At 34.8% G+C, this 27,306-nt stretch overlaps 4 protein-coding genes across 4 annotated transcripts; 1 reads left to right on the top strand and 3 right to left on the bottom strand.

Annotated features, from left to right (window-relative positions):
• The first annotated feature begins 14,617 nt into the window (after window positions 1–14,617).
• LOC141628468 (F-box/kelch-repeat protein At3g23880-like) lies at window positions 14,618–15,760 on the top strand. The gene has a single exon (XM_074441623.1). It carries the CDS (start codon window positions 14,618–14,620, stop codon window positions 15,758–15,760), a length of 1,143 nt encoding a protein of 380 aa, XP_074297724.1.
• Window positions 15,761–16,092: 332 nt separating this feature from the next.
• On the bottom strand, window positions 16,093–18,341 carry LOC141646490 (uncharacterized). Its single transcript, XM_074454385.1, has 3 exons — window positions 18,020–18,341; window positions 16,696–17,064; window positions 16,093–16,555 (listed from the first exon to the last, which is right to left on the bottom strand). Exons 2-3 carry the CDS (start codon window positions 17,051–17,053, stop codon window positions 16,551–16,553), a joined length of 363 nt encoding a protein of 120 aa, XP_074310486.1. The 5' UTR covers window positions 17,054–17,064; window positions 18,020–18,341; the 3' UTR covers window positions 16,093–16,550.
• Window positions 18,342–19,872: 1,531 nt separating this feature from the next.
• On the bottom strand, window positions 19,873–20,480 carry LOC141628403 (uncharacterized). Its single transcript, XM_074441572.1, has 2 exons — window positions 20,394–20,480; window positions 19,873–20,352 (listed from the first exon to the last, which is right to left on the bottom strand). The coding sequence occupies exons 1-2, from the start codon at window positions 20,478–20,480 to the stop codon at window positions 19,873–19,875; spliced, it is 567 nt and encodes a 188-aa protein (XP_074297673.1).
• Window positions 20,481–24,630: 4,150 nt separating this feature from the next.
• LOC141594804 (crocetin glucosyltransferase, chloroplastic-like) lies at window positions 24,631–26,478 on the bottom strand. Its single transcript, XM_074414797.1, has one exon. It carries the CDS (start codon window positions 26,390–26,392, stop codon window positions 24,995–24,997), a length of 1,398 nt encoding a protein of 465 aa, XP_074270898.1. The 5' UTR covers window positions 26,393–26,478; the 3' UTR covers window positions 24,631–24,994.
• Window positions 26,479–27,306: the final 828 nt, after the last annotated feature.

Here is a 27,306-nt window from a genome sequence, read left to right as displayed (position 1 = left end):
TGTAATTGCAGGTGACAAGTATGAAGGCTTAATAAAGCATACCAAAACTCCCGGCTTTCAGAAGAAGTCTAAGCAAGCATCCCTCAACAAAAGAGGAGGAAAGGAAGACGCCGTGAACGAGCCTACTCATTTCGCGGGTTCACGATCGTTCTGGAATCGTATGTTGGGGGTAAGTTTGTCTATTATTTCACACTTTTTTTTTGTCTTCAATGCAACATGTTTATTTTATGTTACATTTTTTGTTGATTTTCTAACATGTATGTTTTTTTTTTTTCATTCAGAGAGGAAAGAAGAAGTCATGCCCGATTGCGTCGGTACAGAATCTGTTTCGGACACGCATTCCGTGGTTGACCACAAAGGGGTTAGAATTTGGACTAAGCCAAAAGACAAGCAATTATATGTAAGTTTCCGTAACACTTAATTTTTGTTAATTTACTCTCTTTTAAAATGTCGTATATAAGGTGGTTACCATATTAACTTACAACCATTTGTTTAATATTGTAGGAAGCATTTGAACAAGAAAAAGCCGCCAATCCAGAAACTCCGGATAATGACATATGGTATAAGTTGGTGGATGGCTTCAAGAAAGGGAATGTGTATGGTAAGGAAGTTCAACACCGGCTTTCTATGAGAAAACGCGTAGGAGATCGACTTCAACAATTCCCAGCAACACGTATCAACCGGGAATTATTAGTCAACTTCAAAGTCAAATAAGAGAGTGTGATGAACGTGATGCCAAACGTGATGAAGAACTTGCCAAACGTGATGAAAAATTCCGGAAAATGAAGGAAAGAATGGAAATGTTTGAGAATTGGTGGCAAGGTTGTAACCCCGGACCTAGATCCAACTACGATCCAAATGATCCGCATGGTCCACATGGGGGGAGTGGAGCCGGTGTTGGCTTCCAAGTAGGATGATTTTAGCATGTAAGCTTGTAAGACTTGAACATTTAGACTTGAACATTTAGAATAGTTTAGCTTGTAAAACTTTCATTTTCAATATATGAAATGAAGTTTGAGAAATTGGGAGGTGTTGGGTTGAAATGTATGGTGTTGTGTGTGTTGAAATGGGATGTATGGTGTTGTGGAACATCGGTTTGTATGCAGGTTGTAAATTTTTGGCTAGCAATGAAAACGAAAAAATCCACCAAAACTTACAGTAGCTTTGGCGACTGATTACTGATTTGGCGACTGCAAGTCAGTCGCCAATTTGGCGACTGATTCAAGGTAGTCGCTAGGGATGGCAATGGGTGGGATATGGATGGGGTGGAGCCATATCCATATCCATATCCATTTAATTTATGGTCATCCATATCCCACCCTCATCCATTTAATATTTTTTCATCCATCCATATCCATATCCACCGGGTGAAGCAGGTGGAGCGGGTACCCGTTGGATATTTTCACAGCGTATAAAATTTAAAGATAATATATCGTAAAAAAATTGTGGCGATAAAATTAAAAGGCATACATAATTCAAGTAACAATATGTGTTAGCAAATAGCAACCTAGTATATATCCAACAACAAAGTGTCTTTGCAAAGCAAGTGACCATACAAATACGCCACGCCAACTACAAAGAAACCACCAACGCATTATATTATTGATTAAACTAACAAAAGTAAGTTACTTTGATTAGTGAAAATAACAATATCCACATAAATACAAGTTTTACTTTTCCTAAATAACAATATGATATTAAAATTAAGTAAAATTTCTGATAAAAAAATATACTTTTGAAGGGAAATCATTAATGACCTAAATAATTATTAACTTAATAAAAAATTAATTATAAATATTAATTTCGGATATCCACAGGGTGGTTAAGCGGGTGAGAGACGATAATCCATATCCCACCCTAAATTCACCCATATCCATATCCTACCCTAAATTCGAAAAAAATTCGTCATCCATATCCCACCCATTTAATTTCGGGTGGATGGATATCCACAGGGTAAGGGTGGGACTGCCATCCCTAGTAGTCGCCAAATTGGCGACTGATTTGTAGTCGCCAAATCTGTAATCAGTCGCCAAATTGCCTCAGTCAAATTGGCTACGTCACCCAAAAATGGCGACTGAATCAGCATTTGGCGACTGCATTTCAGTCGCCATTTTGGCGACTACCTTGGCATCAGTCGCCAAATTGGCGACTACCCTTTCAGTCGCCATTTTTGGTATTTGGCGACTGATATTTCAGTCGCTAAATTTGGCGACCGACTTTAGTCGCCAAAGCTAAAAAAGGCGACTAAGGTCCGCGACTGACGTTTGGCGACTGATTTCAGTCGCCAAAATCAGTCGCCTGTTTTAATTCTTTTTGTAGTGGAAGTAATAAGAATGTTATATTTTTGTAGAGAAAAAAAGGATAATGAATGAAAAGTAATCACGTTATATATTTCGAAGTTATGAGGTTTTTAACTGCATATGGAGTAGACAATAAATTCCAATGCAATTTGTTCATATATGGAAGGGTGACTTATTTTAATGTTTTGTTTTATTGATAGCAACTTGTACTCATATATTTTAAATCCTTTGAAAACAGGGGACAATAATGGAGCGCAAATTCATGTTCGAATACTTCTATGGCGGCAAGATTGTCCATAAGATCACAAGTACCCGAAAGTTCAATTTGATGGACCGTGTCCTCGCTTCAAAACAACCAAGCTATTCACATTTTGGTTTGCCTATCATCCCGAATCAAAAATTTGAAGTGTATTAAACTTTTTTTTAAAATACCGCTCCCTCGGTCGTGTTCATTTATTTATCTTTTTTTTAATAACTATTTGTGAGTAATTTTATAATTAAAATTAAACAAATGATTGAGGGAGAGGGACTACTCCATAAGTTATTCACAAATTAAACACTTAAACGCCGTCAATTGTTAACGATCCCGTGATTTTTACGGGCTCCAAAACTAGTTAAAGTTTAATTAAAAGATAATGGTGGTGTTTGGCCTAACTTTAAAAGTGCTTTTGCAATTGAAAAAGTAGAAATTAGGCAAAACACTATAAATTAGGGAGGATTAAAATTGTTTTTAAAAAGCCAAAAGTTGATAACTAACCCGTTAAAGTAGAAGTGGAAAATTGTTCTAGTTCTACTTCTACTTTTCACTCTAATGCCTCAAAAAGCTCAAAAACGTAGTTAGGTCAAACATAAATATTTATTAAAAAAAACGTTTTTACAAAAGTTTGGTCAAACAACCGAAATTCCAAAAAGTAACTTGTGAATAAACTCATTTTAAAAAGAAAAAGTTATTTTACATAATCAAGGGCAAACATCACCAATATTTTAAGGAAAATTAATAAGATAGATGCATTTTTTAGGAAAAGACTATTTTATTCTCGGAGATATTGAAAGGAAAAAAACAAAAATTTGACAATGATATACGCTCGAGTTGAGTTTGAGTTCAGGTTAAACACGTAAGCTTGATAATGAGCAAAAATTTTCAAAGCTTGGTATTTTATTTATGGGTGTTAATTGATGAAAATAATCCAAACTATGACCGTTCTGCCCAAAATAATCCAAACCATGCATTATCCTATAAAAACCTGATCTATTCTACTTCCTCCATTCTTGAATGATCTACCCATTTTCCTATTTGGGTCATTTCACTTTGATCTACCCATTTCCTTTCTTTCTATTTTTGGGTATAGAAAATGACTAAATTGTCCTTGTTACCCTTCTTTATTTACAAATTTTGCCACTACTTAACACACCTAATTTTCCTATAATTAACATTAATAAAAACAATTACCCCCAATTACTCCCTCCTTTTTTTTCATTTCCCACCAGATTTTCCATATACCACCCTTCTATCATCATTTAATTTCATTTACTCCCTCTCTCTCTAACCGTCTCTCTAGAAAATTCTCAAAAACCCTAAAAAATCTCTTCCTATTCGCCGCCTGCCCATTCTCCTTCTTCTCTGATCTTCTCTCTATATCTCCCTCACCGTCTTCTCTTCCTTTCTTCATTATTCGTACCATTTTTTATCTCTTTCTCGTGCTAATGGATCCTAAATCACAAACTTCGTACCATAAATCTCTAGATAATTGTTTATATATACCTGGTGTGGGACATGTGGTTCCTGATACCTACTCAGGTTATGGATCACTACTTGATTCTGATCGTGATGATGACCCTGAGGTTACATCAGCTTTTTATGGTGATCAAAATACCATTGTTCCTGATTCTTTGGTTGATGATGTTCATGCATGTGTTGGTGGAAAAGGTCTCTTTCTCGAAAGTGAAAGATCTGGTGATTTATCACCAAAATCGAAGAAATTCAATCAGTTTTATGATAAGATGCTTGAAAAGATGAGGGAAAAGGAAGAAAAGGCAGGTAAATCTTCGATTTTTAACGTTTATTTTGATTATTTTTTTAATGTACTGAAGGAGTTCAAACAGTTTTTGTTTTGAATCGATTTTTAATGTTTATTTTGATTTTTTTTTTTATTTTATGTATTGAAGGAGTGGATATCGTTGAGAAGAAGGTAATTACTGGGGGAAGCTCTAGATCTATTGAGTTATCACCAAAATCAAAGAAATTCAAAGTGTTTTATGACAAAATGATGGAAAAGTTTACGAAAAAGGAAGAAAAGGCAGGTAAATCAAACGATTTTGAAAGTTGATTTTGTTTATTTTTGTTTTGTTTACTATAAAAATCTTAACATTATTGTGTTTTTGTTTTGAAGGAGTTGATATTGTTGAGGTAAAGGGAATCACTGGGGAAATCCGTGGATCCACTGTAAAAAGGAAGCGAAATTATTGATTAAGGGAGGTTCATTTCTATTACTCTTTTTTAAAGTGTTTAAATTTTGGTTTTGAATGTTGGTGTTGGTGTTGCTGCTGATATTGTTGTCTTTACTGCTGAAATATGGTTATAGTTGTTGTTGTTATTGTTGTCTTTAATACTGATGTTATCGTTCCTACTGTTGTTGTTTTTGCTGATGTTCCTACTGTTATAGTTGCAGCTGTTGTTATCTTTTCTGCTGCTGTTTTTTCTGCATTTATATGAGTATATTTGTTGCTGATAAATTTTCCCATCATTGTTGCTGTTGTCTTTGCTGCTGAAATACGAGTACAATTGCTGTTGTTGTCTGTTTTGTATGCTTGCTTGCTTTCACCATTTCACTTTGATCTACCCATTTCCTAACATGGGCCAATCCAATATGATCTTGCTGTTGTCTAAGTTGCTGTTAGTCTAAACCTCAATGAAGGTATGTACTTGACTGAGAGGCTGTCTTTGTGTTGGTGTACTGTTAAGGACAATACACAAATAAGCCTAAAATAAGTGCTCCATGTTGTTGCTAGTAATGTCACCATTAGTTGTAGCCATGTTGAGGTAACTTATTCTTGGTTTATTGACCCATATTTGTTGCCACCAAGAGGCATTACATGTTGAGGTATTCAGTTTTGTTTAATTTCTGAGTTTCCATATTATGTTTCCTCTTGAGGCATTTATATGTGGTCAAGTTACTCAATGAAGAAAAGTTGCTTGCTGAGAGTAACAATGCACTGATCATAAAAACTTAAAATGTCATTTATAGGCCATTCCAAAATGACTGCTTACATGGTTCATTTTTTTCACCAAAATGGAGTCTTACAAAGTTCAACATTAGATTCTTATGTTTGACTTGGTAAACTTTCATGCCTAAGACCTTGATGAAAGTTTCTCAATCAAACAACAACCTAACTTGTTCAAAAGGGGACTTGTATGCCTAGGTCCAATATTAATTGATCTAGTTCACCTATCAATCTACATGTAATTAAAAATTTAATACATTCTTTCACCAGGTCTTCATCAACTGTTAAATCTCTAGGAAGCAAGTGTCCCTTGTCTTCTTTGTGCAGCCTTTGCCAAATGTGGTAGTGGATAGTTATTGTGCCCTCTTTTTTTCATAATTTCCACCATACAATCTTGTAAACTTAAGAACACATTATCTAGTGTTTCAACTGTTTCTGATTCATATGCTTCTGTTACCTTATTCACCAACTCTTCAACTGTCTTTGCTGGATTTTCATCTTGTAATGATTGAATTGATCTAAAGAAACCTAGAACTAAGATGTTCAAATCAGGTGATTGAGTTGGTTGTTGTGTTAATTTGATGTTAAACCCATCTGAAGTTGCTGCCTCCAAGAAATCTTTGTCTTTCCCATTTATATGAGGCTTAGCATTATCTTGCTGAATATGAATTTCCTTTGATGCAGATGCTGGCCATTTTTGTTTAATGGCTGGTATCACTAAGTGAATCAAAGTTTGTTTTGTGACTGCCTTTATGATAGATTCAATTGGTTTTGTGACAATTGTACCAGCCACCCTATTCTTGCTCTTTCTTTTAGCTGGTTCTTGGTAAGTGAAGGGTCATATACCAAGCTTTCCATCAAACAATACTTCTCCATTCTCTTTGTATGTTGGTCTTGAAACGGCTGCTAGGAACATGATCTTTGTTATGTACCGTTTGCTCTTACAACTTCTGTAAGGCAGTTCTTCATTGCTGCCAATGTAGTACCTACATTTTGGATTGGCCATATAAAACCATTTTTCGTCAATGTGAATGATGTGACTCATATCCTTGAACATTATACACCTCAATAGCCTATCAAAGACTAATTTGCCCATCACAAAATGCAACCTAATGTGCTTGTGGTCTTCACTCAATGCTGGATGTATTGAACTTGTGTGAGACTTAATGAGTCATTCTTTTACCCATCTATGACAAGTAGATGGTGAATGCCCAGTTGTCTTCCCCAACCTCTTCAAAGTTGTTCTCTTTGACACATCTAGTGCCACTATGGCCTCTATTGGACAAGGTAATCTGTTTTTCCCCTTCTTTCCCTTTATTTTACTCCTCACATTGATGGCCACTTCAGCTTCTCTCTGTTTTTTTTGTTGTTGGCCATATAGTAAAAACAGATTTCCTTGTGACATTGAACATATTTGCCACTTCATTCATCTTCCCATGTGCAGGTTTACCATTTTTGCAACTCTCAAACAACAAGCAGACGATTCTATGCCTCTGATCGTCCGTCAGATTTGATTTTTTCATAGTCTAAATAATGGTTGTGTAATTTTACTGAGTTTTTTTTATAATGCTTGTAATTTTCTGAGAAGTTTTAGAGTAGTTTGTGTAATTTTATTTGAGAAACATTGGTTATGTAATTCTATTGTAGCTGGTGAAATATGACTTGAGGTCTTGGTAATCACTAGAGGTGATCATGGGCCGGGCCAATGGGGGCTTGGGCCGGGCCCTTCTAATAAAAGCGGCCCATTTGTGTGGGTCGGGCCGGGTCGGCCCAGATGTGTGGGCTTATTTAGCAAGCCCAAACCCGGCCCTTATGGGCTAATGCGGGCTTTTGGGCCTAAATGGACTTTTTCGGGCCCTAAAATTTACGACTTACCCTAGGAAATAATTAGCGTAATACCTTCAGTTACAACTTTTAAAACATACATAGTGTATAAAATTGCACAAAATATGATGAAATGCATATTAATTGCTCTCTAAAATAAAATAATGACAAAAATCACCACTTTAGAATGCTTAATCATGCATTCTTAGATATGATTTATGTTATGTATACTTTGTTTTATAAATCTAAAAAAATATACTTGAGTTTGTAAAGAGTTGAGTATAACTTTAACGCTACTTTAATAGGTTTTATTAGAAAAATATTCATTATTAATAAATATGGGCCGGGCCGGGCCAAAATTTGGGCCAAACGCTTGGCCCAAGCCCGGCCCCAAAATATTTTGGGCCTTTTTAGGCCGGCCCATGGGCTTTTTTGGGCCAAAACTAAAGGCCCAAGCCTTTCAAAAAACCGGGCCGGGCCGGATAGGGCCAATGGGCTTGGGCCATTTGATCAGCTCTAGTAATCACATCTTTGAAGTGATGTTATTTGGTGGGAGATTTAAAATTTCATCTAAATTTTCATTTCCCTCCCTTTTTCCCACTGTTTTACACCAACTTGTACTCCCGCTTTTCATAAAAAACCGGGTACAATTTACAAATTGGTGGGAAATTTATGCCTTACCCCACCTATTAACAATTGTATTTTATTTGTTAATTAAGCTCACAAATTGCAACTAATCTACTTCCCTTGGTTGTTGAGCCAAAAGTAAATGGGTAGAGGAAGTATCATTTAGCTTTTAATGACTTGGTGGAAGGGCAACCTGTTTAACAGGTCACCTCTTATTCTTGAGTCATTTTAACCTTCATTTACTAACTTATTAATCTCCTTATTCACTCGTTCATCATCAATCTATAATTTTCATCATCCTTGATTATTATCAACATCTCTATTCCCCATCGTATCTAGGAGTGTTCATTCGCGGTTCGGTTCACCGAACCTCTAATTTAATTCGGTTCGCACCCGGTTCGGTTCGGCAAAACTCCGAACCTAAACCGCACCGTTAGAAACGGTTATAAACGGTTCGGTTAACCACTTTAAACGGTTATTAGCGGTTCGGTTACCGGTTAACCGATAATCGTTCTATATTACTTTTTTTTTTTCAGTTTTCGTTAATTTTTGGGAATTTTTTCTAATAGTTTAATTAAATTTTCATTATATATTATACCCACAATAAAGTTAATAAGCTAAACTTTAGCATTAATCAATTTAAGAAATTTTAAATTTGGATACTCTAAGAAAATTAAACGAACGAACAGTTTTTATATTACTCCCTCCTATTCTAGATAAACTTCCCTATTCATGGGGGACACTAGAATTAAGGAGAGGGATTAAAATAAGGTAAAGTATTGTAGTGGAGTTTGGTAATTGGAGAGAGGGAAGGTATTGTGGGGTATTATTGTGGGTGTGGTGATTAAAATAAGTATTGTTATAGGGTAAGTTGATTAAAATAAGTATTTTTGTGGGTGAGGTGGGGTATTGTTGTGGGGTAAGGTGATTAAAATAAGTATAAAACTTTACTAAATAAGGAAATAGAGAAGGTATTGTGAATAGTTGAAAAAGGAAAGAGAGAAATTTATGTAAAATAGGAGGGAGTATATTTTAATTTTTTGCTTACTTTTTTATGAAACGGTTCGGTTCGCGGTTAACCGGTTATCTAAAATTGCGAACCTTAACCGAACGTTTTCCATAATAAAGTTAACGGTTCGGTTCAAAGAACCGCTTTGTCGAAACGGTTCGGTTAATCGAACCTTAAAAATGGACAGTTTTTCGGTTTTGCAATTCGGTTATTGCGGTTCGGTTTATTCTGAACACCCCTAATCGTACCCTCAATTCCATTTTGAAACAACTTTAATATTATGTGATTCAAAGGAGCTTGAGATGCTCCTTTTGGGTATGATTGGATGCGCAAATATCTACACATCTGCAAACCAAAAACGTAACTAAACAAATTACTCAGCTGCCCATCAATCAATACTATATATTAAATCCATAAACCAAGGGACTTCAATGTAATTAAAGAAAGTTATACAAATTAATTATACTATATAGTTTTAAATCACTAGCACCGTGTGATGGACCCAATTAAGGGATCTCAATGCAAATATTATATAGTTAAAATTAAATTATATAGAATCTTGGTAATTTTCCTAAACATTTGTAAGAGACTAAAACATGGTCAATTTCCTTAAAATAAAATAATTAATTAAGATGATCAATTTCAAGGAAGACTAAAAGAAAGAAGATGCTTGATAATTTTCCTAAATATTTACAGAAGCGTAGTAGATGGTCAATTTTCATAAAATAAAATAATTAATTAGTATAAACATGCACATTTATGGTATTAATTATTATCATCATAAAAATATATATTAAATTTAAAATCGATGCAATTTTATTAAACTTTATAGTTTATTAGATATATAGAGATGTTAATTATTTAACATACAAAAATATAATATAAGTAGGTTATAAATAATTCAAGTTAGATTCCATAATATATAATATAGCATATTTCTTTCGATTTGATTTAGTGCATATATGTAATATGTAATATATTTATATAAATATATAATCCTCTTAAAATTGCATGTCAAAGTAGTAAAAGGAATTTCGTCAGTAAAAAAAAGAATTGTAGTAACATTGATATAGTTATATGATAGTAATCACTTATTTGAATAGTAACAATACTATTAGCGAAATTAGTGAAAGTGGAAGAAACAACAACGGGAGCAGTGAAATAATCAATATTAATGCGGCAATAGTGAAAGTAACAATAATTACCGCGGGAGTAGTGAAATTATCAACATTAATGCGGCAGTAGTGATAGTAACAATAATTACGACGGGGGAGTGAAAGTAACTATGATTACGGGCAATTAGTGAAATGTTATTACTATTGTTTTATTGATAAGAGTAAAATAATTATAGTGGGAGTAGTGAATTTGTCTTAAAATTTATTTCATCGTAATTCTAAGATATGTCATAGAAAAATATATTAATGATAAATTTATGGGTTATGCAACCTTAAGTAATTTTATTAATGAAAAAAAAATTAATGGTAAGTAGAGGTAGCCCGGGCAAAGCCGGGCACCAATACTAGTAATTATGTAATTATACAACCAGTTAGTCTTGCTGAAGACGGGTCGGAGCAAGTGACGGGTAATGCCACTCACAAAACGGATAGGGGGGACAAGGTGGGGGCACCCCATGTGCTTCCCTCTCTCCTCTATTTGGGTCATTTGTGAGAGGAAATGTATCCGTCACTCCAAAATGACGGATACGTGCTGTTTTCAATGAGATTTTGTGTTATACAACTACCCAATTCATAATTCAACCAAAAAACTGAATAAAAACAGTAATTAAAAAAAGGGAAGAAAAACTAACATGATTGAGATTTAGGGTTTCAAGAAAGGGGAAATTGGAAAATTAGGAAACCCAGATATGTAAAGCCGTTCTTCAACCATTGAAAAATTGGTTGGTGGGATTAAAACGTTGTTGTTGTATGTTGGGACTTTTGGCTTTTTGGGTTATATATGTAGAAGATGAAGTAATGGCTCCTTGAATTTGAAGAAGATGAACAGGAAAACATTTTACTATACTGAAGAGGAAGCTTGTTGGTTATACTGCTCAACAATCCAAAAGCTCAATTATTAACAATGGTAGTGTGTTAAGAATCGATGCATGCCATAAAAATCACCTTAATACAAATCGGTACAATCTTTAGATATTAATTGGCGTCTGCCATGGCCCATGAGTGAAGCGTCACCGGAAACGAACGGGTGAGATGGAGGAAGAAAATTGGAGAAGAATGGTCCTTAGTGACTGGAAATGGAGAACAATCAAACAAAAGGAAGAAGATGAAGAATAGATAAAAAAGGGAAGCAAGTAACTTAGAATAGGTAAAGTTTACCAATGACAACCAGTCACTAAGAGTAACAGGGCATTAAAAGTTTAATGATTGAATAGATTAGATTTTTATCGGATAATGCATAGTTTAGATTATTTTCGGCAGGACCGTCATAGTTTGGGTTATTCTCATCAAATAAGCCTTTATGTATTCAAATTCTCTCTGACACTGCTGCAACCCTCTCCCTCCCACCGTCCCTCTTGATCCTCACCCTATCGCCGGAGATGGGGCCGTCTCAAGCAATATCTGTTAAAAGATGCAAGGACTAAGAGAGTCGTCTCGCCAAGATACCACGAGTAGGAAATAAATATGTGTATAGCAAAAAGCAAACAAATTACGGAGTAATTAACAAACGAATATGATGTACGAGTGGGAGTTTGACAACACAAATAAGATTATACATCCAGTTGTACCATAAGCATGGTACAACCAAGTATAAGAATTCGAGCTTACGTGTATTCTTTCTGAGCTAATTTAAATTTCATGTTTTTAATGTGTAAATGAATGAACTCAATATTTTCTAATAAAGCTCATATTCTTTAATATAAAGCTCAGATACTTTGACACAAAGCTCAGGTTCTACACCGTACAACATATACAACTGGTTGTATAGTCCATGAATTGGTTTGACAACTTTAGGTAATCGATCTATGTAAACGAGAAGACGTAGGAGTTGAAGTTTGAAAAGGGATTGTTGAAGCGAGGGTGGTAACACACACCCGTGGTTTAGCACAACAGGTGTTGGTGCCGTCGCCCCTTATGCCTAGCATATCCAAATTCGTCGTTGAATTAGGTTTTAGACTATACCAAGTAGGTTTGTCAAAACGACATGTTATTAGCATAGCTAGTTCCGTAGGATTAATCGCTATTACCATTGTACGGTTCCACCACTTCGGAAAGCCACGATAAGTAAAGACGTGCAATTTAGTCCATGATTTCGCGACATTGTACTCTTTCATGACCCATAACTCGGTAAATGAATCAACATTCCTATCATGTTCAGGAACGTGCTTATATAGATAAAGAAACCGACCCATAACCATTAATTCATATATATATATCCACCATATGGGTATCCATTAACTGTAGGAACCGACATTTCCCCGAATACTTGACTGTGAAAGTCAAAACTGGTGATGGAATAACCACCACGTTTATTATTGGTAATCCAATGTTGCTTATTGTTTATGTAGACGCCGCCACGGCAATATAAATAGCTGTACGATGGCGGACAATCGTTAACGGCTTCCCAGCAATGAGTACCCGTACTAAAGACATTAACCATATATAACCGTTGTCGCCTTGGGGGTAAAACCGAATACTCGCAATCTTGTAAACGTGCGCGACATCATCGTACCCAAATCCATACTCTTGAGACACTATAGGATGTAGGGTTTATAAATATTGGAAATAATTCCTAAACCAAGTCGGTTTTCGGTCTTGCTAACACTTCTTAATTGTGAATATTTGTATTAGATTAGGAAAACGGTTTATTTATGTGAATATTGTATTTCCTTCCGTTAGATCAGGAAACCATAGGGTTATTTACCCACTCCTATAAAAACCGTTTTAAATATATCTATTAAAAATTAAATAAAATATTTACATATTCAACGAAAATTGTGAATCAAAATTATTAAATTAATATAAACAAAATTTAATCATGTAACTTTTCATTGTAAATTTACTAAAAATTCTCAGATTATGAATATTTTTTCACGAAAATAAATTAAAAAAAATATTTTAACATACTTTCTGATAACTAGGAATTTTAGGACTAAAATTTGATTAATAATTTTGACTTTCAATAATAGTAAAATATTTCATTTAATCAATTTTATTGATTTTTTTTTTGGCAAAATGAGGTTATTTACCTTTTTTTATATAACACCTTCACCTTATAATAGAAATGGTAAACAAGGATGGAGGGAGTAAAATATAATCCAAAGTTTTTAAAAGCTAAAAATACAAAAACTCAATTAAAGAAATTTGATATAGTTATACCATACTCCTATATATAATAGTGGTATCAATCAATCAATCAATACTATATATTAAATCCAGAAACCAAGGGACTTCAATGTAATTAAAGAAAGTTATACAAATTAATTATACTATATAGTTTTAAATCACTAGCACCGTGTGATGGACCCGATTAAGGGATCTCAATGCAAATATTATATAGTTTGGGTTAAAATTAAATTATATAGAAGCTTGGTAATTTTCCTAAACATTTGTAAGAGACTAAAACATGGTCAATTTCCTTAAAATAAAATAATTAATTAAGATGGACAATTTCAAGGAGACTAAAAGAAAGAAGATCCTTGGTAATTTTCCTAAATATTTATAGAAAACTAGAAGATGGTCAATTTCCTTAAAAAAATAATAATTAATTAGTATAAACATGCACACTTATGGTATTAATTATTAATCATCATAAAATTATATATTAAATTTAAAATCTATTCAATTTTATTAAACTTTATAGTTTATTAGATGTATAGAGATGTTAATTATTTAACATACAAAAATATAATATAGGTAGGTTATAAATAATTCAAGTTAGATTTCATAATACATAATATTGCATAATTCTTTCGATTTGATTTAACGCATATATTAGTATATATTTATATAAATATATAATCCTCTTAAAATTGAAAATTGCATGCCTAAGTAGTAAAAGTAATGTCGTCAGTAAAGAAAAGAATTGTAGTAATATTGGATATAGTTATATGATAGTAATCACTCATTTAATAGTAAAAGTAACAATATTATCCGCGAGATTAGTGAAAGTGGTAGAAACAACAACGGGAGTAATGAAATAATCAATATTAATGCGGCAATAGTGAAAGTAACAATAATTACGGCGGGAGTAGTGAAATTATCAATATTAATACGGCGGTAGTGACAGTAACAATAATTATGGCGGGAGTAGTGAAAGTAACAATGATTACGGGCAAGTAATGAAATGTTATTACTATTGTTTCATTAATAAGAGTAAAATATTAATAGCGGGGTAGTGAATTTGTCTCAAATTTTATTTCATCGTAATTTTAGGATATGTCATAGAAAAATATATTAATGATAAATTTATGGGTTCTGCAACTTTAAGTAATTTTATTTAATGAAAAAAAAAATTAATGGTAGGTAAAGGTAGCCCGGGCGAAGCCGGGCACCAATACTAGTAATCTTTATATGACACAAACCCTACGTCGACTATGGAACAGGAGCAAAGACAATACTAATTGTAATTATAGTCTTCCTAATTAATAAGCTCAAAACAAAAAACAAAAACAAAATCCATGGAATTCCTTCCAAAAGAAATAATCCATCTTGAAATACTTCCATGGATTCCAGCAAAGTCTCTAATACGCTTCAAGTGCGTTTCAAAAGAATGGTATCGTCTGATAAACGGTCTTACTTTTATTAACCTCCATCGTAAACGTACCCTCGAATCTCCTACCTTGGACGACATGATTTTGGTCGTACCTCATTGCCTAGACGTTCGTGTCTACGCCCGTTTTGATAGCGTACCTCAAACTAGAAATAACGGTACCCTACTGAATAAGGGTCCCGCTGTGGTCGTAGGATGTTGCAACGGGTTGATTTGTTTAGAATTGGCACACAGCCGCTTTGTTCTGGTTGACCCCTTATCCAAAAAGAGTACTGATTACGCGTTAATTCCTCGTTTGGATACTTACATAGTGTCTCGAGAGTATGGATTTGGGTACGATGATGTAGGGCACGTGTATAAGATTGTGAATATTCGGACTTGTTTGCAAGGCCTGCAGGAACGGGTGCATGTGGTTAATGTCTTTAGTACGGGTACTCATAATTGGGAAGTCGTTAATGATTTTCCGTCATGGTTAACCAAATTATTTTGCCCCGGCGTCTCCATAAACAACAAGCTACATTGGATTGCCAATAATAATACCGATCATGAACATGGTTGCATTGTCACTTTAGACCTTCACAGTCAAGTATTTGGGGAGATGTCAATTCCTACTATTAATGGATACCCGAGTGGTGGATGTGATTTAATGGTTACGGGTAAGTTTATTTATCTATATATGCAGGTTCGTGAACAGGATATGTTGGTTGATTCGTTTGCAGAGTTATGGGTCATGAAAGAGTACGGTGTCACAAAATCATGGACTAAACTGCACGGTTTTAGTCACCGTGACTTTCCAAATTGGTGGTCGCGTAAATGGCTAATTGCTTTCAAACCCAAAGAACAAGCTATGCTAACAACGTGTTTTCACAAACCAACTTGGTATAATCTACACGATAATTCGACGACTAAGTTGGATGTGCTAGACATAAGGTACAACCACACGGACACCCGTCATGCTAAACCATGGGTGTGTGTTCAAACCCTTGCTTCAACAACCCTTTTTCAAACTTCTACTCCTACATCTTCTCGTTTACATAGATCCATTACCTAAAGTTGTACCCGGCTACTCCGTAATTGGTAATAAACTCTGAATCTCTGATAGCACGGATAAGAAAACATACTACGTTCCTGTTTTTTTTTTTTTTTAATCTTTTTTAGATCTCAGGTTACTTTCTCAGCTTAGTTAGTCTTGTATAAGACCGTCTTGCCTTATATTATAAAATCTAAACACTCTTTTTAAGTTGAAACAATCACCCTTGTTAAGTTATTGATGTTATTTGTGTTCTGCCTTGTGACATTGCCTAAACAGAACATCAGTAGATTCAATGCCTATTTCTTCAGATTTTCTCAGGTTCATTGCCTAAACAGAACATCAGTACATTACAATTACCGAAACACTTCCAAGATCATAACTCATAAGCAACTTATCTACATCTTAAAACTGTAGCGCAAGAGATTTTGGGACATTCTCAAAGTGATCCAAAGTCAAGGTAAGTTTTCTAGTACAAAAAACATTGAGACTTCAATCTTAGTGATAATGAAATTTTAAGTTCTTGGGGAAAAGTTCTCGAGAAATGACGGTGGAGGTGGGTTGATGAAGAAGCTCTCATTCAACTTCTGGAGAAAGATGAATTCTCCAAAGCCTTCAAGCGAGTTCCTCAACATAATATAGTCGTCTGGATCTCTTACAATGTAAGACCTTGAGCTATTCCCCTCGAGGTGCCTTCTCATAGTTGAGCGATTCCCGAACACAACTTTGTTTATCTCTCAATAAATCGGTTCAGAACCAAACTTGGACAAAAATCTATTTTCTGGGTTTTGAAAGCAGACGGTTTTATTTCTCATCCTATTCATATCCAAACCAGATAACAGTGATTCATATGGTCTGAAAAAATTAGACTATGTAAAGTAAGTAATGATGCAGACTTATGAATGATGCAAACCAAGAGTTGCAATTGAAAAAGTAAGAACAGAGAAATAATTTACCATGAGAATCGAGACTAGCAACTGATAACATTGTGCCATCGGCGCTGAAAATTCTAACACTACCATGATAATCAACGGGATCCAACAACCGTATGATTTCATCAAGTTCTATCATCTGAGAGAGAGGAATTTGGCAATTAAACTCTGTCATAGAAGCGGCATCGAATGATACTGACTTGAAAATTTCTGTGGGAATTCCATCATCAACACGGTTATCGTAGACAGTGATCTCAAATCCCCTTTCTCCCACATCAATTCTTGCTATTCTTGGTGAGTTAAAATCAACCTCTACCAATGCATTAATGGCGAGTATGAGGTTCATTGCGGGTGTAACTGATAAGCTGAAGGCCTCCTCCATTTTTGGACAAACTGAACAGTAGCCATAAATTTTAAAAATGAATTAAATTATTAAATTAAAGTTTGCTAACGACTTTTAATACAGGTTATTAGTTAAAGCAACAATTTTATAACATACTTCCAAATTATGCATTCTATGGTTGTCAAATTATTAGCATTTATATTATGGCGTATTTTCTCATTTGAAGCGATAATTTCATGGATACGCCATTTCGTTTAAGATTACCAAACGATTAATCACATATTTCCTTACTATTTTGTGACAACTATTCTCCGTATTTTGTTTTAGCTACATTTTATAAGATTATCAAACGATTAATCACATGTTATTGACTTATATGGTAAAACCCAACCTTAAGAACTTAGCTTTATATGATTACCCATTATCCCTACCTACCTAAGCTACATTGTTACTACTAATGACAATATTACTAAACGGTATTAAACGATAAAGATGTCGGCTTTAACGTAAAAAACACGATAAAGATGTCAACTTTAACATAAAAACACGATAAAGATGTCAAGTTTAACATAAATTAGCCTGTGTACTACCAAATAAGAACAAGAAATTACATGACATGAACTAAATACACTACATCATCACTATCCATACTACTAACTAGTAGTTACACACACATAAGCACATAAATATACCATAAAAACATGTTAATAATCGTAATAAACGATAAAGATGTCAACTTTAACATAAAAACACAATAAAGTTGTCGACTTTAAGATAAATTAGCATGATTACTACCAAATAAGAACGAGAAATTAGATGACATAGTCACATAAACTACATTATCACAATAATCGTATTAAACGATAAAGATGTCAACTTTAACATAAATAAACACAATAAAGTTGTAAACTTTGATAAAATTAGCATAAACTAAAGAGGAATGAGAGAGAGAGAGAGAGAGAGAGAGAGAGAGAGAGAGAGAGAGAGAGAGAGAGAGAGTAATACCAAGCTTGAATAAATTGTATCTCTTGGATTAATGTAGATAGAGCGTTGATTACGGAAAGATTAAAACTTGTAACTAAATCGAGTGACTAAATTGAATCTAGATTTAACAAAAGGGAGAAAGAAGGAAGAAAAAGTAGGAAGATTTCATCTGGAAATCTGGAATGTGTTACTGCATACTACTACATTACTATCCTCTGTTTCCACTTTCTTTTCTAATTTGTGTTGTAATAAAATGAGCTACCCAGTTGAGTACTTCATTTAAGACGGATATTCGTCTTAAGGCTAAAACGGGTTGAATAATAACTCAATAACAAGTACTTCATTTAAGACAGATATCCGTCTCAAGACTAAACCGGGTTAGATGCCTACGGAGTAAAGTACTTTTTATGTTGTCTTCAGGTCTTCATCCATGAAACCAAGCAACTGAAATTACAAAACTGCCCTCCTATATTAACTGAACTTCAGCATGTCTTGCAAATCATGGACAATACAGGGAATTGGCCGCATTGGCAAGGTGGATGAGGACTCAAATTTGGGGTTTTGGCCCAAATGTTTCAGCTTTAGTCAACTCGTCTTCTCACCGTCTTTAATGGAGCCCAATTGGCAACTGCTTGTCTTCGCTTTATTTTCCAACAAGACGTAAAAAACAAAATCAGTGTCTAATTTACAAAAATGATGTTATATTGTGTCCAAGATTTAATAATTGGTCCATTCTCAGTCTAGATAAAGCCCATCGCGATTCTTCATCCATCGATGCAGAAAATGCTCCAGTTTTCCATGAGTCTTTTTCATTACTCTCTCCATACCAGACCAATGGTAACATTGACCGTTTTGCCACTATTCATGGTCGTAGGGAATCTTCGATATTATTCTTAATCTATAAGACAAAATATAGTCATGTGAGATCTTGTTTGATTTATCGCCATGAATGCTATAAGAATATCAAAATTTTATAATTTTTAATAATGTGTAACAAAAGATATTTAGGTTGCAAAACGTGTCTCGCCAAGTGTGAAAAAGTCAATGTTACCATTGGTCTGGTATGGAGGGAGTATTTGTTATGCCAAGGCTCAACCCTTTGCCTTTCCAGCGTTTATATATAGATGTAGGAGTAGACTTTTGTGTAGTAAGAAGCCTCTTTGGCCCATTTTTTTTACTTTGAGTTTTAGGTCTGGTTTTAAAGGATTCGAACCTCCAAATAGCGGTACCAGAACCCGCATTCGCTTCTGAAAGAATTTGAACTAATTGTGCCACAGTTGAACTTCACGTGGTTCAACAAGCAATCGATATTTCTTAAAATTAAAATGAATCAAATATCATATCTATGATGGTCATTAAATGGCTAATTTATAAATAAATGATAACTCGAGCTTTTTAATGATATAACGTCTAAACCGGTTCGACTATAGAATAAAAACTAGGTTTCGTGCCCGGATCCGCTTGGGCTATCTTTATTTATCGTCAAATTTTATTTTATAAGAATACAACTATGTTAAACTTGCTTAACTCATACGTTTACCATTTATATAATGTAAAATTTATCAACGAATTATGAGTCAAATTCACTACTCTCACGGTTAATATTATTACCTCACTCCATCATGTGAGAGATCTCTCAATAACGCTATCGAGAGACCGTCTCTCTAGAGTTTTTGTGTACTAGTATTACATTCATTACTCCTCCGGATATTGTTGTTTGTTTGACTGCTCACGCTATTTTTAGAGTTAAAATTATTCCCATTAATTTTTTTTTTGGTAAAAAAGTAAAGTTATATTAATAAAGTTAACCAAAAATACAATCATTCAAGTACGATAAGCTAACAAAGCCCACTTCAACATTACAACTCTTCGACCTACTTGCAGAGCATAAGCGATAAAAGCAGTAGGAACATAACAAAATTACAACAAGACCAAACAACTACACTGAAGGAAGGAAGCAACCTGCCATGAAGTAGTGATGCAACCACAGTTTCAGGACGTAGCAGATAACCTTCAAGTCTGCATTTATTTCTGCACCACCAAATAGAGTAGATTAAGGCCAAGAGATGTGCAGCTATCGAATTTCTCAAACTCTCGGACTGGAACTTCATACTAAGCCACCAGGCAGTCCAACTGTGTCTAGGAAGATGGCAACCTAGACTTTGGGACAACAACTGAAGGCATCTCTGACTGAAAGTGCAGTTGAAGAAAAGGTGAGAGTGACACTCAGGAGCAGCATCACACAGAATGCATATGTCATCCATAATGATCCCCATTTTCTTCAACCTATCCCTTGTAAGCAAACGCTCATGCATCACAAGCCATCCTATGAAGCTATGCTTAGGAAGAGCTTCCTTGACCCATACAAAATGATCCCAATATAATTCACTTTCACCATGGGAGGGCTCAACCAATCATACCCACTGGCAATGGTATAATCCTGTTGAGGTTGCAGCCACCACACACCCACATAACCAGCCATCATAAGATCTCCGATCTTACACAACTTCCTAATTTTTCACTAATTTATTCCCATTAATTTTATCACTCATATATTTAAATAAATAAAATATTTTTAATAAATAGAATGGTAAACTAATTTTTCAAATCTTATGCGTTGTTTCTGTTGTTACTTCCATATCATTGTATTTGTTGTGACTACTATTACTTTCACTACTCCCGCCGTCATTATCGTTTATTTCACTACTTCCGTATTTAATAATGTTAATTTCAATACTCTGTTGTTTATTACTATTACTTTTATTACTCCCGCTGCTATTATTTTTATTTTTATTAGTTTTATAAGTGATTACTATCATATTTGCTATATCCAATGTTACTGCAATTATTTTCACATAAACATAGTCATTTATGCACTAAATAATTATGTTACTTAATTTTATCAAATTTAACTTTTAATTAGACGATTATCTAATTTTATAGAATATGCATATTATGGATATTGTATCTTTTGAAACAATCTTAATTGATTTCTCATTACATAGTTTTCAAAATATATTATATTATATTTGTGTATGTTAAACAATTAACATGTTTGTACATCTAATAAATTATATAAGTGTAATGAAGAAATTGTAAAGATTTATGTATTTACATTGAAAGAAATATTAGGTGTTGTTTGGCCCAACTTTTGGAAGTGTTCTGACTGTTCTCCCACTAAATAAGCACAAGCTAGGCTAAACAAGCAATTTTCAAGAAGTTAAAACTTCTTCTTTTAAGTCCAAAAGTTTCAAGGTTTAACTCAGCTACCACTGGACTAACACCACTTGGTTAATTAGTCAACTATTTAATACACTATTAGTTATCATTTTAAAAACTTTTGGGTAATTTAGACTTATACATTCTGTAAATAAAAGTTACAATGAAGAGAATATATGACAAGTTTTAAATTGTAAAAACAGAAATACAAATAAAATCAAGATGGTGAAAATAAATAACAAAATGAACTAATAATTTTTCAAAATCAAATCATTTTCAGCCTCTATATGAAACTTAGAATAGAACCTCCAAACATCATTGGCCACCCCTTATTATATTGTACTTATTGTGATTTACCGACTAATTTATAACTAAATGATAAATAAAGCTATTTAATTTTATAACAACAAAACCGGTCAACTATATGATAACAATTGGGGTAGAATGCGTCTAATATTACTCTCAATCGAGAGATAGTACGTTTCATAAACCGATTGAGTTTACATACATCCTAAAAGCAATTGTTGATAAGAATAACTTTTTTGAGTTTACATCCTAAAAGCAATTATTTTGAGCCTCTATATAAACAATTAATTGGTCTCCCTTGTGACGGGTTACCATTTGTGGCGGATATTTTATGAGTTAAAATGGTAATAAAATGGGTTAGTGGAGAAAAGGGACCACATGAATAGTATTGCAGAGAGAGAAAAAGTGGGTACTTTGTGAGGTAAAATGGTATCCGTCACTCAAGAGTGACGGATATGTGCCGTCACAAACAAGAATTTGTGCTATATAAAACTTAGAATAGAACTTTCAAATATCATTGGCCGTGTAACTTCCCATCATTTTCGATATTATTTATATGGTGTAACTTATTTTTTAGTTAGGTCTGGAGACGTTTATGGTGGAGATGGTAATTTTACGTTTTATTATGAAAAGAAAGTAACTTGTTTTGGTTTCCTAAAATATACTCCCTCCTATTCTTCTTTTTCTTCCTCTTTGGTTGGGGCACAAATATTAAGGAGGATAATAAAATATGAATTGTGAGTTGGGTGGGGTTTGATGATAGGAGAGAAGAATGAATAAAATAAGGAATTGTGAGTTGGGTGGGGTTTGGTGATAGGAGAGAGAAATGAATAATTAGGAATTAAATAAAGAATTGTGAGTTGGGTGGGGTTTGGTGATAGGAGAGAGGAATGAATAAAATAAGATTAAAAAGTTTCCAAAAAAGGAAAGGGGAAGAAAACCTGAATAATCCGTTTTAGGAAATAGGGAAGAAAATAGAGAATAGGAGGGAGTATAAGTTTTGAATTATTCGAAAGCAAAAGATCTTTAGTTTATCGTTTTGGACGTGAAAATTTAGGGCTGTTACAGGCCGCCCCTTATTATATTGTAATTATTATTGTTATTAACCGACTAATTTATAACTAAATGATAAATAAAGCTATTTAATTTTATAACAACAAAACCGGTCAATTTTAGGATAACAATTGGGGTAGAATGCGTCCAATATTACTCTCAATCGAGAGATAGTACGTTTCATAAACCGGTCAACTATAGGATAACAATTGTTGATCAGAATAGCATTTTTGGGCTTGGAAAGTGCACTATTTCTCTTTTTAATGAAGACGGGTCAAGCTCAAAAATATGTTCAACAATTGTATCGAGAAAGAGAGAAGAAAACCTGAATAAAGAAAATAAGGAAAGAGGGAAGAAATGGGTGAATAAGAGTGACATTTTAAAAAAAGTAGCTCATGAAACTGTCAAGCATGGTTTTAAATCTCGGCCGAGTTTGAAAACATGATGAGCTTCATGGACGCCATTAATGGTGAAGAATAAAGCTTGATAATGAGGAAGAAATTCAGTAAAATGTTTGGAGAAAAACGTAAATAAAAGTGAGATTGTATTATGTATTATGAATGAACGGTTTTTCTAACGCGTGCCCTAAGGGCACACGTTAATAATACCTTATCTATCTAGTTTCCACCTATAAATAACTACTCCTAATTAGTTTAGGAAACTTTTAAAAAGTTACCTTATTTACGTTTTATTTTCTCTCACTTCCTTTCCATAATTATTCTCTTTCCATTTGATAATGATTTTACATCCCAATATTCATAATTAGCACTGTAGCAAGAAGCCATAAGAGCCAGGGACGACGCCATCTAGTTGTATATCGGGCACCGATCTGCTCCAACACGCACCCTTTCTCGGATAAGAAGACTTGACAATTCGGAATTGGATAGGGAAATTTTATTCGACTACTTGTTTAGTGTGTAGATCGATCAAGAAATCATCTGGTATCACTGTAATTATTTATTCGTCATTTCACAAATCACAACGTACACCAATCGACAATTGTTTTCTTGAAAATTTACGGCACCGAAACTAACAGAAAATCATTTGGAAAAGGCATAGCGTGTTCAATATCCACCGCCTAAAGTTAGCCATATTTGCACACTCATATCAAAACTAAGAAGATGTAACCAAAAAAATCAAAACTAGGAAGATGAGGATGAACAATTTTAGTTTAATGGAAATGAAAAATCATTTACGTACAAGAGAAGAGAAATATAATTAATATGAATATAAAAGGTAGATAATTGGTGATGGGAAAATATGGAATAAGTTAATTATGTAAAATATTTTAAAGTTTCCTAAACTAATTACAAAGTAGTTAATTATAGGTGGAAATTAGATAGATAAGGTATTATTAACGTGTGCCCTTAGGGCACGCGTTAGAAAAACCGATGAACGAATAATTACAAGAGTTAGCTGTACAGTATATATATACACAAGGAAATCTATACATGGAAATATCTAGATATTTGTTGATGTAATGAGTGGTTAGGAATTCTGTTATGATATGTAACAGAATTCTGTTACAGCCGGTCAATTCTGTTATGGTTAGTCAACTGTGCTGAGTCACTGTCCAGTCATCAACATCTCACGTTGGCAGTGATGTCTTGGCAGCATTTGACAGCAAGCTGGCATGATCTCCAATAGAGTTGTATCGGATTTTCACTCTACCGATACTAGATATCGCCCTAGAATCACCGAGATTCACCGCAATCCATCCGCGACGGCTGATTAAGGACCGGTTATACCGGTACCGCACTACGACCGATACGAGATTTAAAACCATGCCGTCGAGGTTTCATTCATTGAGAAATAAAAGATGAACCGCCTTCATCATCACGAGTCTACCAAAACAGGCCTGTCTATTATAAGTGCAGTAGGGCCACATTCATCTAAACCCTCTGCAGGTTTAATCAAGAGCCTCTTCTGAGCAACTGGAGAATGGTTGTGGTTCTCTGGAGTGCAGTTAATATACAAACTATCCAAATCTGGATAATATATAAAGCTGATTGGCAAAGAAAACCAGTTTCAAAAGCAATTATGGCAAACCAATGTCCAAGCAGAAATCCTTAATTCCTTATTATCAAATATTTGTTCAAGAGACGATAATAAGTCTGTTTTTGCGCAAGTTTTATAAGTCTGTTTTTTGTTCAAGAGAGAGTAATACTAATTCATATTTAAATACCACATTTTAATATTCCCTCTTATTCACCATTTTCTTCCCTATTTCCTTATTCGGATTATTCGGGTTTTCTTCCCTATTTTTTTTTTTGGGTTAATTTGTGTGGTCCAAATTAAATTACATGTGGAGTAGTGTGTTTTATGTGGTCCAAAATCGATTTCTTATTCATTGTGCAAAAAAAAAGGGAAGAATATAGTGAATAGGAAGGAGTACTTAATTATACTCTACTAGTAAGTTCAAGGACTTGTAGTGTGTTGAAGAGAAGCAACATCTTCTATAAAACATTTCAAATTCATATGAGAACCACCACCATCTTTAGAAGCTTGTACAGCCAATTCTTTCCACTTTTTTGCATTTAACTTCATCTCTTGACTCTCCATCACCAATTCCAAACACCTCTTAATCTCCTCTTCCTTAACCAACCCTTCTTCCTCACTTATTTGCACTCTCACTCCAATCCTCCACACATCTTCCACCAGCTTAGCATTTGTCGTTTGATCCGTCCATTGTGGAAATGCAACCATTGGTATACCCGAAGTAATGCTCTCAAGAGTCGAGTTCCAACCACAGTGCGTAACAAAGCACCCAACTGAAGGGTGGGACAATACATCGACCTGAGAGCACCAGGGTACTATCATACCCTGGTGCTTTAGATCGTTCATACAACTTAGCCTATCACCCTCATCAATATTTTTATTTTGTTTTTCTTCTTTACCTTTGTTATCTTTTTCTCGGATGACCCACAGGAAAGGCCTGTGGGTCGTTATAAGGGCACGAGCCAACTCTTCTTGTTGCGGTCCAGACAAGACAGACATGCTACCAAATGACACGTATACTACTGAAGATTCATTTTGTGAATCAAGCCATCTCATATAATCCTTTTCCTTTTCATTGAGGAAACTCGAAGGAAGAAGAGGTCCGACCGGGATAAGTGTGAACCTCTTGATGGCCTTGAGGGCGTCAACCTCCAACTCGTCGAATGTGTTCACCAGGATTGTTGGCGTGTCCTCCTTCTCCAACTCCATTATTTGCGCTAGGAACGTAGGAAGAGCAAAATTGTAAGGAAGTGGAGTAGAAGGAAGTAAAAACGAAGGTAGGTCACGTGCTTTTAAAGTGAATGGCAGATTTGGTAATTCTAGCGACCATGAGGGGTTATTCTCACACTCCTTTATCACGTCACCGTATCCCCTAAAATAGTAATAATACACGTCAAACACGGATGCTGGTTGGATCCAAAGTAGCGCCGATGGCACGTGATTCACACGCGCCACTTCAGCAGCCCATGGGAGAAGTAGAGTATACACACAACACGTGACTTGTTTCCCCTCTCCACGTGACCTCTCAAAAACCTGACCTAGTGAATTGGACCCGGTTTGCTTGAACTTGGACATGTAGGTTATGACGTCACCGTCACTAGGCTGGAAACCATCGTCATAGCCGTCCGAGAAGGGGGCAAATTCAAGGCCGTCAGGCACGTTTGCCTTGTCGAGACACCGCTTTCCGGAGATGCTAGTGGAGATGGTGACATGTGTCCCGGCCCGCAGAAGTCGCTTGGCGAACTGCAACGCCGGGTTAATGTGGCCTTGTGCTGGGAACGTTACTAGAAGGAAATGTGGTTTTTGTTTGCCTTCCATCTGAAAAAAAAAAAAAAACTTAATTATTAGTGGATGAGGTTTTATTGTAGAAGTGTATGTGACGGGGACTAGATGAATTGAACTAGGTGGGATGTTGGATATATATAGAAATATAAAAGTGGGCACATGATTGTTAAAAGAAATGACGTTTGTAGTGACGAAATTAAGAGACACAAGTAATTCATATCAACTACAAATTGAGATGTGTAATTTGGTTTCTCTACGTCCATTAGTTTAATCACAAAATCATCAAGAAAAGACTATCCGTCACAAATCAAGACGGTAGAGCTTCTCTCACAAGATGCAGCGAATATCGTGGATCTCCATTTTCCCTCCCACTTGCCAACCCACTTGCTTTATTGTGAGAGGTCTTCAGCTTGTGACGGATATTGTCCGTCACAAGCAAGACGCTTTGTAGTTTAATTGGACATAAATGGAGGCGACAATAATTATTAGAAAAGTCTGTCTTGCTTCAGACCATCTTATTTCAGACTGCAATAAGACCTTTTACAAGTGAGAAGCACATGAATGGTGGGACACCCTCATGTGTTTTCCCACTCACGCCCTAAATGAATTTTTTGTGAGAGAAAATGATACCCGTCTGACAATTTTAGACGAATATAACGGTCTGAAATAAGAATTTGTGTTTATTAGAATGATAACTATGTTTGGGGCGTTGCAAATTAGAGGCTAGACGGAATTAGATTAGGCTGGTTTTTTATGGTCAATATTACTTTCAGCTAGTCTTGCTTGTGACGGTTAATCCCGTCACAAACATGTGACCTCTCATAAAAAGGGGGAGGGGATAAGGTGGAGCACCCCATTATGTGCTTCCCACTCACCTCTTAATAGGTATTTTGTGAGAGGAAATTATATCCGTCACAGACTTATGACGGATATTGCCCGTCTTCAAT

The sequence above is a fragment of the Silene latifolia genome, chromosome 1 (genome assembly GCF_048544455.1).
Source record: "Silene latifolia isolate original U9 population chromosome 1, ASM4854445v1, whole genome shotgun sequence".
NCBI lineage: Eukaryota > Viridiplantae > Streptophyta > Magnoliopsida > Caryophyllales > Caryophyllaceae > Silene > Silene latifolia.
This window is presented reverse-complemented; position numbering and strand designations above follow the sequence as displayed.

What these genes read in the sequence shown, in the direction of transcription:
- LOC141594804 (XM_074414797.1), bottom strand. Translation starts at nt 26,392, where the DNA reads ATGGAAGGCAAACAAAAACCACATTTCCTTCTAGTAACGTTCCCAGCA.
- LOC141628403 (XM_074441572.1), bottom strand. Translation starts at nt 20,480, where the DNA reads ATGGCTGGTTATGTGGGTGTGTGGTGGCTGCAACCTCAACAGGATTAT. An exon ending in ATTGGTTGAGCCCTCCCATG is followed by an intron (nt 20,353 to 20,393) that starts GTGAAAGTGAAT and finishes GTATGGGTCAAG; the next exon opens with GAAGCTCTTCCTAAGCATAG.
- LOC141646490 (XM_074454385.1), bottom strand. Translation starts at nt 17,053, where the DNA reads ATGGAGGAGGCCTTCAGCTTATCAGTTACACCCGCAATGAACCTCATA.
- LOC141628468 (XM_074441623.1), top strand. Translation starts at nt 14,618, where the DNA reads ATGGAATTCCTTCCAAAAGAAATAATCCATCTTGAAATACTTCCATGG.